General features: G+C 39.3%; 1 protein-coding gene across 3 annotated transcripts in view; it reads right to left on the bottom strand.

Moving 5' to 3' along the window:
• The window catches only part of LOC116265827 (DNA mismatch repair protein MSH4), a 59,195-nt gene extending 47,926 nt beyond the window's left edge, over positions 1–11,269 (bottom strand). Inside the window, exons 1-6 of one of the 3 annotated variants that reach the window (XM_031646773.2) lie at positions 11,152–11,253; positions 9,946–10,161; positions 9,803–9,838; positions 9,612–9,721; positions 8,121–8,166; positions 6,881–6,927 (exon numbers count right to left, since the gene is read on the bottom strand). In XM_031646773.2, the coding sequence (XP_031502633.1) occupies positions 6,881–6,927; positions 8,121–8,166; positions 9,612–9,721; positions 9,803–9,838; positions 9,946–10,161; positions 11,152–11,217 (521 nt within the window). In that variant the 5' untranslated portion in view covers positions 11,218–11,253. Of the gene's footprint in view, positions 1–6,880; positions 6,928–8,120; positions 8,167–9,611; positions 9,722–9,802; positions 9,839–9,945; positions 10,162–11,151 lie in introns of all 3 variants that reach the window. The other 2 variants (XM_031646772.2, XM_031646774.1) reach the window with 2 other exon arrangements.
• Positions 11,270–16,268: the final 4,999 nt, after the last annotated feature.

Below are 16,268 nucleotides of genomic sequence, written 5' to 3' on the forward strand. Positions count from 1 at the left end.
AATTCTTAGTTGCTGCCCCTATCCTTATTTAGTCAAGGATTAGGGTTAATGAAAGCTAATGTGTTCTCTCTCTCTCTCTCTCTCTCTCTCTCTCTCTCTCTCTCTCATGTAAGTCAACATCAGTAGGAAAAATAGTTATGTTTTGTTTAAAAATAATTTTGAGGTGAAAATTAGTTGCTAATTAGTAGATATACTTAGTTTTTAAATATGAACTGTTCTTTACTGTTTGTATGCTCTAGAGAGAGAAAGTGTCTTTGAGACCCCTTATAGTTGCAGCTGAACCCTTGCTGAATATACTAACATTGTCAGCAAACATGGTAGAGTGAACACTTTATGGACCCTTAGGAATCCAAATCCTCTTTGATAAAATTAGAAAGAATAATCTTTGATTAACCTCGAAATCTGCCCTAACTCCTCTTTATATAGACTAGAGGAGAGAGAGAAGTTACAAGAGAAACATCTAAAGGAAAAGTTATTACAAAAGTACCCTCTTAAACCTAAAACTGAATATAAACACATCTTAACACTCCCCCTCAAGTTGGAGCGTATATGTCAAATAGGCTCAACTTGGAACAGCAGCTTTGGAATGGTCCCCTTGCAAGAGCCTTAGTAAAGATATCAGCCGTTTGCCCTGTAGTTGAAATGTGTGAAGTACTTACAAACCCCTTTTGAATCATGTCTCTAGTATAGTGACAATCTACTTCAACATGCTTGGTTCTTTCATGAAAAGCCGGATTATTAGCAATAAACAGTGCAGCTTTGTTATCACATAACAGTTGCATAGGAAGAGGCACTTCGACAGTAAGATCCAACATCAGGGATCTAACCCACATAACTTCAGTAGTACCCTGAGCCATAGCTCTATACTCAGATTCTGCACTTGATCTGGCAACCACAGTTTGCTTCTTACTCTTCCATGTAACCAAGTTGGATCCAATAAACACACAAAATCCAGTAGTGGATTTTCTATCCGAGGGGCATCCTGCATAGTCGGCATCAACATACACAGATATAGTGAGTGAGGTACCATTCTGAAAGAAGAGTCCCGTTCCTGGTGAATTCTTTAGATACCTAAGAATCATCATAGCAGCATCCCAATGAACTTTCTTGGGCTTATCCATAAATTGACTCACTCTGCTAACAGCATAGGCAATGTCAGGTCGAGTAACAGTGATGTATAGGAGCTTCCCAACAATCCCTCTATACTGTCTCGCATCAACATCTTCAGTATCATCATCATACAAGCGGGTATTGATATCCATAGGCGTGGATGCAGGCCGACACCCCAGCATCCCTGTCTCTTGCAAAACATCAGTAACGTATTTCCTCTGGCACATGATAAGGCCCTTTTGATTTCTGGCAAACTCAATACCAAGGAAATAACGTAGTTCACCAAGGTCCTTGGTGACAAAGTGTTGTCCAAGGACATCCTTGATGTTGGAAATCCCCTGATCATCATCCCCTGTAACAATGATATCATCAACATAGACAAGAACTATCACCGTACCTGTAGAAGTCTTCTTGACAAAGAGGGAATGGTCGGCCGAAGAACGTCTGAAGCCCTCATTCTCAATATTCTCTGACAATTTCTGAAACCAAGCTCGAGGACTCTGTTTCAGACCATAAATCGCCTTTCTCAATCTGCACACTTTCTGACACTCCCCCTCAGCAACAAACCCTGGTGGTTGCTGCATATACACTTCTTCATGTAAGTCACCATAGAGAAAGGCATTTTTGACATCAAGCTGTGAGAGGGACCAATTCTTGCTGACAGCCACAGCAAGGAGAATCCGTAAAGAAGCATGTCGTGCCACAGGAGAGAAGGTATCATAATAATCAACCCCATAAGTTTGGGTATAGCCTTTTGCAACCAGACGAGCCTTATATCTGTCAATACTGCCATCTGCTCTGTATTTGATAGTAAAGACCCATCTGCAACCAACAATGGCTGCATCAGCTGAAGGAGTAACAAGTGTCCAGGTGCCTCTAGACTGAAGAGCATCCATCTCTTCTTGCATAGCTGCTGCCCATTTGGGATCAGAGAGAGCATCCATGGGATTCTGTGGAAGAGCAATAGCCGACAGCCCCTTGACAAACTGTCGGTACATAGGGGTGAGTCTATCCATGGATAAATGACCAGAGATAGGATGCAAAGTGCAACTGCGTTTGCCTTTCCTTTGAGCAATGGGCATATCAAGTTCATTAGGAGCAGGAACATGCTCGTGACATACTCCTATGTCATCATTACATAAAACATTGTCAGTTGAGTTTGTGTCAGGAATTACCTTGGGCGTGCTGGGTGAAGGCACATGTGCACATTGAACAGGCGCAGCAGGCTTAGTACGACGTTGGTAGACAGCCCCAAAACGTGGATCAACTGGGTTTGGACAACTCATGAGAGGTAGAGGAAATTGGACTTCATCATTTAATTCAGACGCCCTTAATTGAGTTCCATTTGGGGAGAAGAAAGAGGTTGATTCAAAAAATGTAACATCAGCACTCACATAATACCGACGAGTAGAAGGATCATAACATCGATATCCCTTTTGAGTGCGGGAATAACCAACAAAGATCGTTTTGATGGCCCGAGGAGACAACTTATCTCGCCCAGGACCAAGCAACTGAACAAAGGCAACACATCCAAAAACACGAGGTGGAACAGAAAACAAGTCTCTGTCAGGAAAGAGGACAGAGATAGGAATAAGGTCTCCCAACACAGATGACGGCATACGATTAATAAGATAGCATGCTGTGAGAACAGCATCGCCCCAGTAAGAATGGGGAACATGGCTATGTATGAAAATGGTTCTGGCAACATCAAGAATATGACGGTGTTTCCGTTCAGCAACCCCATTTTGTTGGGAGGTATAGGCACAAGAAGTTTGGTGGATGATACCCTTATCCCTGAAAAATTGTTCCAAAGAGGAAGCACAGAACTCAAGAGCATTGTCAGAGCGCACAATTTTGACACAAGTATCAAACTGAGTCAGAATTTCATTGATAAAATTTTTGATTACATGACCCACTTCAGATTTATGCTTCATAAGAAAAACCCAACTAACACGACTATAGTCATCGACAGCAACAAGATAATATCGATGACCTTGAAGAGCAGGTGTACGACTCGGACCCCAAACATCAAAATGAAGTAACTCAAACACAGAATGGCTACTTCGATTGGGCCGCGGAGGAAAGGATGACCGATGGTGTTTGCCCAACTGACAAGACTCGCATTGAAAAGAAGACTTAGGAGACAGCTGAGGAAGAACATGCAGCAGTTTCTGAAACGGTAGATGTCCAAAACGTAAATGCCAAGTATAAGCCGAGGATGAGGACGACCCTGCAGAGGTAGACCCAGCAAAGGGAAAGGGATGCACTAGCCTGTAAAGACCTCCCTGTTCACGGCCACTGCCAATCACCCTGCCCGTCAGTATATCCTGAAACACAAGAGAAGAGGAGTCAAATATCGCACGACAGTTTAAATCTCTGGTAATCTGACTGATAGATAGTAGGCTATGTGGGAATTCTGGTGCATGAAGAACATGTTGCAATGGTAATGATGAAGTAAGTTGGACCTCTCCAAGTCCAACAACGGGAGAATATTTGCCATCTGCTAGAATAACCGAGCGACCAGGTGGAGTAGGGACATAAGAAGTAAACTGTGCCTTGTCTCCACAGAGATGTGTCGATGCACCCGAATCAATGAGCCAATCTGTAGTGTCAGAATACATACCAGATGAAGATGCACTGGCAGCAGTAGTGATAGTAGAGGTGGTCGGATCAGGAGCTTGTTGAGGTCTATCTCCAATCAAGTGTCTCAACTGAGAGATAATATCATCTGCACGTAACTCACTGGAGGAAACAGGATGCTGAGTCTTAGGCTGCTCTGGAGAATCAGTAAAAACAGTCTGATTGGCAACAGCTGGACGACCATGTTTCTGCCAACACTTATCCACAGTGTGACCAATGCGATGACAAAACTGACATACTGGGCGCGAAGGGGTATTGCCACGGCCACGGTATCCTCGTCCTCTGGCAAAGAGGGACCCACCTCTGCCACGAGTAGCAAGCATAGCAGAAGTGGTATCAAGAACAGTCGATGAAGGGATTGGAATTCTGCTTAGCCTACTATAAGCTTCATCAATAGGAGGAATCGAGGGACTAGTGAGCATCTGATTCTTTGCTGATTCATAAACAGAGTCTAATCCAGACAGAAATACTCCGACCATAAGCATATCTCTGTATGCCTTCTGTTGTTCACACTTACATGCAGGAAAGTAGCTGTTTAGTCTCTCAAACATGGACTTGAGACTAGAATAATAAGTATGTAGAGGGCGACCATCTTGGCGCATCTGATGAATATCATGATGAAGCTGCATAATTCTTGTTTCATTCCTTGCTTGTGAATAGGTGGCTGCAAGGGAATCCCACATATCCTTTGCACTTTCCTTATGCAGGACTTCATTGGCAATGTCTTGAGTAAGAGTACCAACAATCCATACCATAACCAACGAATTATCTTTAAACCAAGTAGTATATTTTCCTACCTTCTGTACGGGCTCGGGCTCCAATATAAGATGTTCCTTCTCATGAGCGATCAAGGTTCTTTTTACTTGCATGGCCCACATCTCGTAATTACCCCCATCCATTTTGGTGATAAAGCTGGAAAATGGGGAACTCTTCATCTCTCCCGACGACACAAAGGAAGAGGTATTAGCGCCGCTGCTAATTTCAGACATCGCTCAACACAATGGAGGAAACCGAGCCACGGAATAGGAAGTGCAGGCAAAAAGAAGACAATCACATATCGAAAGACAACATGCTGATCATGAAGCAGTTAACACAGGCAGCAATCCATAAGTCTGATCGGCTGGAAGAGGCAACAACAGAACTGAACGAAGACAGATTACCAGAGGCGACAGCTAAGACGCTGAGAGGAAAATCAGCGTGCAGGGCAGCGGCGGAGCAGAGGAGAGTGGTGGAGACAGCAGAGGCGATGCAGCGTGCAGCGGCGATTCAGCGGCAGCGGAGAAGCAACAGCGACGGACGGCGGCGGCGGGCGGAGGTGAAAGCCACGGCGGGCAGCGGCGAAGATGACTGCAACAGCTGACGGAGGCGTCGGGCGGAGAAGACAGCAACGGGCGGAGGCGTCGGGCGGAGAGGTCAGCGACAGGCGGAGGCGTCGGGTGGAGAGGTCAGCGACGGGCGGAGGCGTCGGGCGGAGAGGTCAGGACAGCGACTGGCGGAGGCGTCGGGTGGAGAGGTCAGCGACGGGCGGCGCCGCTCAATCGGCGCGCCAAGGAGGAGGAGACGGCTGCTGCTCTGATACCATGATAAAATTAGAAAGAATAATCTTTGATTAACCTCGAAATCTGCCCTAACTCCTCTTTATATAGACTAGAGGAGAGAGAGAAGTTACAAGAGAAACATCTAAAGGAAAAGTTATTACAAAAGTACCCTCTTAAACCTAAAACTGAATATAAACACATCTTAACACTCTTCCCACTCACTCTAGGCTTTAACCCACTTGTTACTGCCTCCATCACTATGATGTGGGGAGAAAGAATCCCCCAGTTTCAAACCTCCTTGGCTATTAAATTGTCTTCCTTCTTCGCCATTCATAAGAATTGAGAATGATACAGTTCGGACTTCGGACACAACACATTACCCTACCTATCCAGCTAGGATGGAAACCCAACAACTCCATACTTTTGCGAAGTCCCAACATACTCTATCATATGTTTTAGAAAGATCCAACTTTAAACCCACCACTTCTTGAAACGAGTCTATAAAATCATGAGCTAGGAGGAGCTAATCATGAATAACTCTTATCTTTAAGGACAGCACATTGATTTTCATCTATGATTTAGGCAAAAATTTCTTGCATCCTGAGCACTATTACCTTTAATATGACTTTGTAGGCGCTGTTGCACAAAGCAATAGGTCTAAAGTTGCCAAAAAATTAAAATAATTATTAAAATATTAAAAAAACCAAAAAAACTTTAAAATATATCAAAATGCTTGGAAATTTGATAAAAATCTTGTGATGTACATTTTGGATATATTTAAAAAAAAAAATTTGATGCCTTCACGTTTTCCTTTTTCTATATATGCATTTTCTTAAAATAACATCTATGACACAGAGTAAGGGGCGCCATTAAAATGACCAAGCACAACCAACTAGCCCAATAGCTAGACATAGTCATCATTGGACTAGCCTACCAGCCAGTTCACGTGCTCTTGGGTGCACACTTTAGGGAATCTCCCCACTCAGTGACAAAACTTTATGAATGAACGTTGATTATCCCAATTTTCAAGTGAATGGACACTATTTAGGAAGAATCAGAACCTTATGCAAAGTTGAAAACAAGAAAAAGATTCACAAAATGCTGGAATGTGTTAAGAGATTTATGCAAATAACAAATTTGATTATTTTCTTTAAGGTTAATGAAAAACAGAAGAATGCATTCTAAAGAAAGTTTGTTTTCAGAAACTGTTGGATGAGAAGAGTATTTCAATTAAGTGAATGATTTTAATTATTTAGATTGCAATTACTAGCCTACCAAGCAGAAGTAACTTATTTCCTAATTAGTATTTGCTTTCATAGCGAAACTTGCTACTGGTGATAAGGGATATACTTGAAACAAGCTCAAAGAGCTCATAACAAGGGCATTGAGGAGGAAAACTCAAGGTTGATGTCTAAATGTTTTACTCTATTTATCCATGAGACAAATTTATTTTGTAATTTTGTTTCATAATTCTAGAAAGGATATCTGTTCTCAAGTATTTAAAAAAAAAAAAAAAAAAAGAAACTTAACACTAATATCATCTAGACACTAGTGCAATCCATCCAATGCGAAAATTATCGGCTAGAAGATACCTTGTGGCATCAATATTCATGTGGTCTGAAGAGCCATTGAAAGTTACCTAAAATCACATAATGGAAACATTATGAATAGACCATGAAGACAGAGGTGAACAAATATAAGAAATGAAGCATTTATCCATTTACATTGCTGTTGCAGAAACAAGGGTAAACGGATGCTCAGGGGATCTTGAAAAACCTACTGCTAGAACAACAGGTGGTATATTGCCTTGAGGATTTGAAACAGGCCACGAACACATCAAAATTGGTCTCATATATGAGAAACATGTGCACACACATAGTACAACATGATTGAGGCCATGATAGGATAGTGAACTGAGGTTAACCAAATCAAACACCAGACAGCAATCAGATCAATTTTAAATCATGTGACAGTGTGTATGACAGCATTTTAGATTGTGTGAATGTGTGTATGTGTGCAGGCCTAATTGTGCAAGTATATCATGCATATACCTGGTGTATATACCATACAAATGGTAGAAACAAATTATACATAATATTGAAATATATATTATTTGCATTTTTTTGTTGCATTTTTTTCATTGTTTTTTCAAATTTTCTTCTGTATTTTTACTGTTCAGTCATTGTATCTGTACTATTCTTCCTAGTCGTTGGCTGGTTTCCAACAGCTACAATGGCTCTCCTGTGGGAGATATCAGCTCATATTTTAACTGCTTTTTCTTGACCATTTAGTTGAGAAACTATTTTACTTTCTTGTCCGTCTTCTGCACTTTGACTTTCTCAACTTCTGTAACTCTTGCTTGATCATTATGAGAACTTATTCACACATAAACACCGTCTGTGAGATTATACTCCACATTCCTTTCTAACAATCACATTGTGCATCTTCCACATATTCTCTAACTTATTTTTTAAGTGCTAAGTGCCATGAAAATCTTTTGGATAAAAGCATAAAGGATTTCTAGCTTTTTCTGTCTTCTTTTGTGCTACCATATCGTTTCTAGAGAAGCATAAAACAAAGGTGCATTTGACTAAAGAAAAAGAATGTATTCAACCAAAAACGGGAGAGAGGGAAGGAGGTGGGAAGGACACTACTCAAAATCCTACACAGAAACAATATGTATGCTTAAATCATTTCTATAGCACACAAAGAAGCCTAAAAATGTGAACAGCAAAGCGTGTCAAGGAAAGGCCATAAAGGCTTCATAGCGCCTGTAGCAAGCAGATCATGAAGAGACAACTCAGTCACATCGTGTTAAGCCAACTATCTCACCATCAAAGAATGGTTACTGACAATTACACCCATTTCTGCTTCTGCCCTGAAAGATTATAAGAACACAAGACATAAGGCTCTTCAAGTACACAGCTTATTGAGTATTTCATACGATTCAAAAAGCTAGAATCAGCAACAACATGAGACATATGCCATTTAAAAGGAGCATGGTTTGAGTACACATGAACCTCAGAAATGGCACATGAACCACAGAAGTATAAACTATAAAGTACAGCATCCACAGAATCAGAAAAATCTTTGTAGAAGGTTACAGAGAAGTTTACAGCCAAGAAATTTACAAATACTTATCCCGAAATTTACAGGCTTTCATGCTTCAAAAATGTATTCTGAAGAGAAGTATTCTGAGGAATGGCACAGAACCGCCATGGTCTGCCTTTAGAGTGAGTCAGAAAATTTGGCAATATTTCAAAATATCATGCTAAAAATGTTCAAAACAAGTAGCTCGAGTAAACAAGCAACTCAAGAGTAGACAAGTGGTGGGTCTTGATATCTTGATACAGGAGGAGAGGAGGACGATGGAATGAGAGTGGATTCCAACAACAAAGGTGAAATAGGCAATAGAAATGAATTGTCTGTGCAATACAAGAATTAAAAAAAATGTAACATGCCCACTAATACTCTCGTTTGGTGACAGGATCATAGCAATTGTATCCCTTCAGATTTTTGAGGTATCCGAGGAAGACACATTTTGTGGCTTGTGAAGATAGCTTGTCCCGATTAGGTCCTAAGTTATGCACAAAGCAAACACACCCAAAAGACTATGACGTATATAAAACAAAGGACCACGAGGAAACAAAATCTGGAGAGAATTTTTACTACCCAAAGTAGATGAAAGTATATGATTAATAAGATAGCTAGCTGTTAGAATTACATCTCCTCAATATGAAGTTGGCATATTTGATTGAATCACAATAGCACAGGAAACATCAAGAAGGTGTCTATGTTTCCTCTCAGCTACCCCATTTTGCAAAAGCTATGAAGACAAGTAGTTTGATGTTGAATTTTATTTTCCCTGTAGAATTGTAAGAGAAATGTGGTTTTAAATTCAAGATAATTATCAATAGGAACAACTTTGACAACTGAAAAAAACTGAGTCTTCATTCACATAATAAAAGTTTTGAGAATACATGATGCTTCAGATCACTCCTTTATTAAAAACACTCAAGACAACCTAGAACAATCATCTACAACGACTAAACAATAACAACACTGAGATCTAGTAGGAACTTTACATGGTCCCCATATATCCACTTGAACCAAATCAACGGGACTCAAACTAGACAGACTTTGGCTAGATGGGAAAGAAGTTCTAGGATGTTTTTCCCATCGGACAATAAAACAGCTCTCTCACTTATGTAGATGCATAGAAATTCACATTAAATCAGAAAGAAGTAAACCCACCGACAGATATTCATGCAATAATCTTATAAATGATATGTGTGTAACAAGAAGATTGTGGTATGGATCTACCATCTTATGATTGCTGCAACAGAACCCAGGCAAAGATAATACTGCTTGCAGTATATATCCAAACCAACAGACAGTTCTTTAGCTGCCAAACTTTTTGTCAGTGTGGCCCCCTGGATGACAAGTTATGCAATCTATGAATATTGAAAAGAAACGAAATCTAAATAAGTACATGATTGAAGGTGTACTAAGACCTTGGTATCATCAAACCAACCACGAGCCATTACAACCTGAAAAATCCACAAAGGCAAAGGACTGATAGCCATATCTGGATGCAAGACAGCCTTTTTCTTTGGCATCTTAATTTTATCAGAGATATTTCCTAAAATATGAGCACCTTACTAGCAGATGAATAAAACATGTCTACTTGCTCAGAAACTCCAGCCATGCCATCAGCTGACGTCCTGTTTGGGGGCACAATGATCACTGCTGGATCATAGAAATGAAGCAGGGTCCTTGTGTTCTGATATGAGCTGCTTGTTTCTATATACTGAGAAAGATGCAGTGAAGCTGATCTCAAGTCGAAGGCTGCTAATCCAACCTGAATGGAGAGCTGGACCAATGTAAAAATGAAAAAAAAAAAAAAAAAAAAACAAGAAGGGAAATAGAAATCTATACTTTCAATGGTCAGGGAAATTACGCACACCTAATGAAACGTCAGTGATGTGTCCAATCAAATAAAATTTATGCCATAGTCCTTGATAAAAAAAATAATAATGCATTCGGTGCCTATTGCAAGGATCCATTCAAGCCTGTAAACTCCTCAGGCATACAAGCAGATAACCTTCCAAAAAATTGGACACTTTATGCTGCCTTCTCGATGTGATAAGCCACATGCTCTACTAAAAATAAGTCCCGCTTTTACCACTCAGTTCAAATTTGATTATGAAAAAATGAGAAACCCGGGAAATTCTTCGAAGATTATGATAAGTATTGGAGGCAGCAAAGATGACAATCGTTGCACAGAGCACTACAAGTATAAAATTGTGAACCGACATAAAAACAAATGAATAAGAGAAAGAAAGCATCAGAATTTGCAGATAATGGAAGGAACATTTTGTTGACCTTTGTGGGATTAAAAATCTGGATAATTTTAATGCCTATGCAGACTAAAAGATTCTTCAATCATGTCAAACGAAATTTGTTACAAAAAGCTCCATGATAGACGTAACTTGAGCCCTCCGTGTGAGAATCCTTTGTTAAATCCTATAATAAAGCATTTGACAGCACCAACAGGATTAACTTTTCTGGAAAACCTAGTCCACCATCTTAAACCAAAGTCGATATGAACTTCAATATTTAAGGTAAATTAAATTCTCCCTCTTCAAACTTCGAGGCTCAAACCGGAGAAGTTTGCAGGAAAGAAATATCCGGAAAATGAAAAGTTAGTGAACATTCGAGGTTGGAAAAGGATAAATTTAGGAAATTGTAGATCCAGGAATCGCGGATCATCCATACTGGAATCAAGAGGACAACAGGGGATTAAAGCATCGCGGAGATGAGGTGTACGATATCATAGAGAGAACAAGGCGAGTTGGCGAACCTCTTTGGCTCTGTTCTCTATGAGCCCGACGATGATGCTCGCCCTCTCTCCTCCCTCTGATTCCATCTTACACTGTCGTCGGTCGATGGCGGGAAAGAGAACCCGCTCTGGATGTTTGTTAATTTTTGGCAAACGCCCTTTTTGCGTCAAAATATTTTGGTTAATTACTTAAGAACCACGACAACTGATCGGATTTGAATAGGATATTCTTTTAACCATATATGATGTTTTGGATATTTGAATTTGAATACGAATGAAAAAAGTCATATCCAAATTTGATTCCAAAATCCCATTTCACAATTTGAATCTGAGCTAAATTTGATTTTTAAACTCAATTATACCATTTTCAAGATGTAAGAGCATTAGATATAGGATATTTGTGTAAAAATAAATTTGATCCCAATCCATATCCAAATCTAATAGCACATGTTTTTTAAATCCAAATGCTATTTCTTAATCGAATTTTAAACATTTTTTCATATCTGATTTTTTCAGACATGCGATCCAAATCAAATGTATGGGTAATCCTTTGTCAATTCCCAGGAATACTACTATATCGTGCAAGGAATGACTTTATATAGGCTTAAACAAGTGTGAGTCGAGCTGGACTCATAAAACATGGAGCTGGACTTCGGTTCGAACTCAAGTCGATCTCCACTTGATGGGTTCGAACTCGACTCAATGGTTAAACATCGAGCTCGAGCCCGAGTTTTCGAACTCGTTTACTGATAATGCCCATCATTCTAAGTTTCCAGCCAAGAAAGGAAACCGACCTTTTCCTTCACATTCTCCTCATATGATTCATGCATATTCAACGCTTTTCTCAATCGTCTGGACGAGGGGGTCGACGAACGATGGCCCTTCTTTTCCCCAACCGCACATCTTTGTCCCTCTTCACATTTGCTATAGCGGTGGTACTTGAAAAAACAGAGTTATAGATATGCATGCATTTACAAAATGTGTTGTCAGTATCTACAAACTTGACTAACAGGCATGCAAACACATACACACAGGTTAATATATAATTATAATATTGTTTTACGTAATTATAACATTTTATTAGTATTAATTATATTTATATATTATTTTGTATTAAAAATATTTTTTTAATTTAATCAGGCCGAGCTTAGGCCTGCTTGAACTCGAGTTTTAATTGTCAGGCTGGGCTCGGGCCCAAGTTTCGGGTGTGGAGCCGACCCGAGCCCGACTCCTTATCGGGTCGGGCCAACCTGATGTCCAGTCTTAGTTCACAAGTTTTGAATAGTCCTGTGATACTGCTCATTCTCTTAATGATGCTCGTCTTTGCTTCTGCCAAGAAGCGATAGTGGTGGTGTTGGCAACAGACAACAGTGATGGCGGTGGACCCAGAGAGGGAGTGCTTGGAGATAAGGGGCTGAAGAAGGCAGAAGGATTTTCTGGCGTTGGGTTACTTGAGTCACCAGCCCAGTTTTGGAGTGGCCACCCCATATAATTTTTTAGTTACCATGTTATAATTTTAAGTCCCCCAATGAAATTCTTATTGGGCTGCTGCAGGCAGTGACTTAGAACTGCTCCCTGCTACTGACACCTCCACCTATGTCTTCTCTATCTTTCTCTCTAATAGATTCTAGATTCACTCAAAAAGAGGGCTTAGGGTTTCAGTAGAGCCTTTGATATGGCTGACTTTTGAGAGAAAGAGTGAGACACAGACACAGACACAGACACACACACATACACAGACAGACACACACACACACAGAGAGAGAGAGAGAGAGAGAGAGAGAGAGAGAGAGAGAGGTTTCATATATATATATATATATATATATATATATATATATATATATATATATATATATATATATATATATATATATATATATATATATATATATATATATGTGTGTGTGTGTGTGTGTGTGTGTGTGTGTGTGTGTACACCAGACGTCTTAAATTCATTTTAAAAAATTTTTTAAACAGAATATGAACATTTTAGTTTGTTTTTAAACACTAATTTAATATAATCATGCTTTAGTTCAAGTTATTTTTGTAAAAAAAAAATGATCTTCATATTACCAAAAATTTGATGTTATAAGAGCCGTCCATTTTTACTATAAAAACACTACCTATGTAAGCAAACAACTAACTTAATTTATGTTTCTCATCAAATCACTCTTAAGATTATATCTATAAGTTTAGATTTTAGAAAAAAATAGTAATTAATTTCAATCGTCTGATTTTTGTCTCTTTCCTAAGTGGTTTGGTTCTTACCAAGTGTCACACACACACACACACACACATATATATATATGGGGAACGACTAGATGCAACCAGGGACTGAGATGTGGCTGAGATGATAAAAGAACAACTAAGTTATCACCAACTTTGACTCCAATGTGGCTGAGATGATAAAAGAACAACTAAGTCCTAGCTGAGATGATTCACATTGTCGGTGCTTCAATGTGGCTGAGATGATAAAAGAACAACTAAGTTATCACCAACTTTGACTCCAACCAGGGACAACAAGAAAATGGAAGGTATCTCTTTCTCAATTTCTTTTACTGCTGAAGCCTTCACCATTAAAAAAATTTCTTCTTTGAAATTTGGGCATACCTTAATCAAACAACCGAGGATGAATCTTTCTGAGGTCATCTTCAGGCTCCCAAGTATATTGTTTGATCTAGTGATGTTGCCATTTCACCCATACCAATGGAATTTTCTTTTTTCATAACACATGTTCCTTTTGATCCACAATATGAAATGGCGTTTCTTCCATTGTCATGCCTTCCTGAAAATCTACCTCTCGATAGTCCATCACACGTGAAAGATTTGACATACTTTTATAACATTGACACATAAATACTAGATAGACATAACTACATTGTTGTATAAGTGCAATCCGATTGGCAATAGTCCTAACTTTGTCCAAAATTTTAAATGGCCCAATATACCTTGGCCTTAGTTTCCTCTCCTTTGCAAACTTTTAGGGTGAAATCTTGATGAACACATGACCTCCCATATCAAATGCAGCTCCTTTTGTCATTGATATGCATAACTCTTCTGACGACTTTGGGTAGCCAAAAGCTTTTTCTTGATCATGTTGACATGATTAGTATAATTTTGAATTACTAAGAGGTTCTTCATCTTGTTATGTCCCATTTCAGCAACTAATCGGTGATCTACAAGATCGGCTATACAAAGCTTCAAATGGAGTCATTTCAATATTGAAGTGGTAACTATTGTTGTAGGTGTATTTTGCCAGCTTCACATGCTTGTCCTTTTCATCATTCCATTCTAATATACAAGAAAGGCTGGACAATAGGTCGGGTACCCAATGAGTACTTCAGTACCCACCCTGTGATGGGTCTCGTCAGGCCGGGCTGGCCTGAGTTGGGTATTGGGGGTCTATATATATATATATTCATCTAGGCAGTCGGCTCACTTAGACACCCATAATTTATTGTCAATGACTCCCTTTGTAACTTTTGTGTGTTGCCAATGGCTCATTTGAAAACTCTTGGCCCATCACCAAGGGTTTCTAAGATATTAAAGTATATAATGTTCATATTTTCAAATATGGGTAGACATCGAACAGAGTACACAACGGGCATAAAGCTGACAGTCGAGCCCAGCCTGATAAATAACCGGGCTGGGTTTGGGCCGCCAGCAAGGGCTTCGCGCCAGCCCTAGTTCGGCTTTGTCGACCTTTGGGCCAGCTTGGCCTGGCCCGATGGCTAGCCTTATAAACAAGATCTAAGCATATTTTCTAGCCTTTGGATGGTTCATTCTGACTACCATTAGTTTGGGGTTGAAATGCATTGCTCAATTTTAATTTAAGCCTAATGCTTACTGTAAGCTTTTCCAAAACTTAAATGTAAATCTAGGATCCCTATCTGAAATCGTTGATTTAAGGATTCCATTGAGTGTAACGATCTCTTCAATATATAGGTATGCCAAACTCTCAAGGGATTGTAATTCCTGATTAGTAAGAAGTGTGCAGATTGGGTCAAGGGTTCCACCACTACCCACAAAGAATCATGTTGTCTTAGGGTTCATGACAATGATATCACAAAATCTATTGTAATATCCTCTCACTTCCACAAAGGGATCTCTATTTCTTGCATCAAACCACTAGACTTTTGGTGTTCCACCGTAATTTTCTAGCATATTAAGCACCATTAAACAAATTATGCAATCTCTTTCTTCGTTTCTGACCACCAAAATTTTTTCTTTATGTTCTCATACATTTTGGTTCTTTCCAGATGTATGCCCTACCTTGTTTTATGTCTCTCCTCCAACAGCTTATTTTTCCCCTTTGGTTCATTTGGAACTCATACCCTATTGTTAAACCATATAGAACCATCATCATATTGATGATATGTAGTGTCTTCTTTCTAACTTTCAGCCACCAGTCTTTTATGTTCAGGATTCTGCTTTTGCTTTTCAATGATTTCTTCTAGAAATGTGTTTCTAATCAATGCAGCACTCTAGATTACGCCAGCTAGGGAGAGTGCTTGGAAGAGGTTAACTTTCTACTCGGTAGGATATTTAGTTTTATGAAATCCTAATCCATGTAGGAGTTCGTTCTAGGACCCCAAACAATCCTAGATATCAGTTTCTGATAAATTATTTCCTTATCTTGATTAATTAAAACTATGTTAGTGACACATATATACATTGCATGGTACTCAGGTGCATATCATGCATATTAGCTATACAAACTTAGTTTATGCATATACTGGCATCATTATGTGTTGGCATGTAGTCTATGTTGTCACACCCATGTGTACCATCATTTCATGTCATCCATGGAACATATCATGCGTCATACATGTCAGTTTCATGCCATCTATTCATATGCATAGTGTGTACTCATCGTAGTTCATGTTTCATCTATGCATGGCATCATCATGCTATGCCATCATGTGCACGTATATATCACATCATACAGATGCCAATATTTATAGATCGTCATTCGCCACCATCTATGTACACATTCATGAGCATCTGGCATATCCCAAGCATTGCATGTAGTTATTACATGTACACATAGTCATCATGCATACATTTTTATAAAGTCTCTTCTCCTAAACTGCCACATGCTCGCACGAGTTTTTACCTCAACTTACTTCAAACGTTTT

This window comes from Nymphaea colorata, chromosome 12 (genome assembly GCF_008831285.2).
Source record: "Nymphaea colorata isolate Beijing-Zhang1983 chromosome 12, ASM883128v2, whole genome shotgun sequence".
Classification (NCBI taxonomy): domain Eukaryota; kingdom Viridiplantae; phylum Streptophyta; class Magnoliopsida; order Nymphaeales; family Nymphaeaceae; genus Nymphaea; species Nymphaea colorata.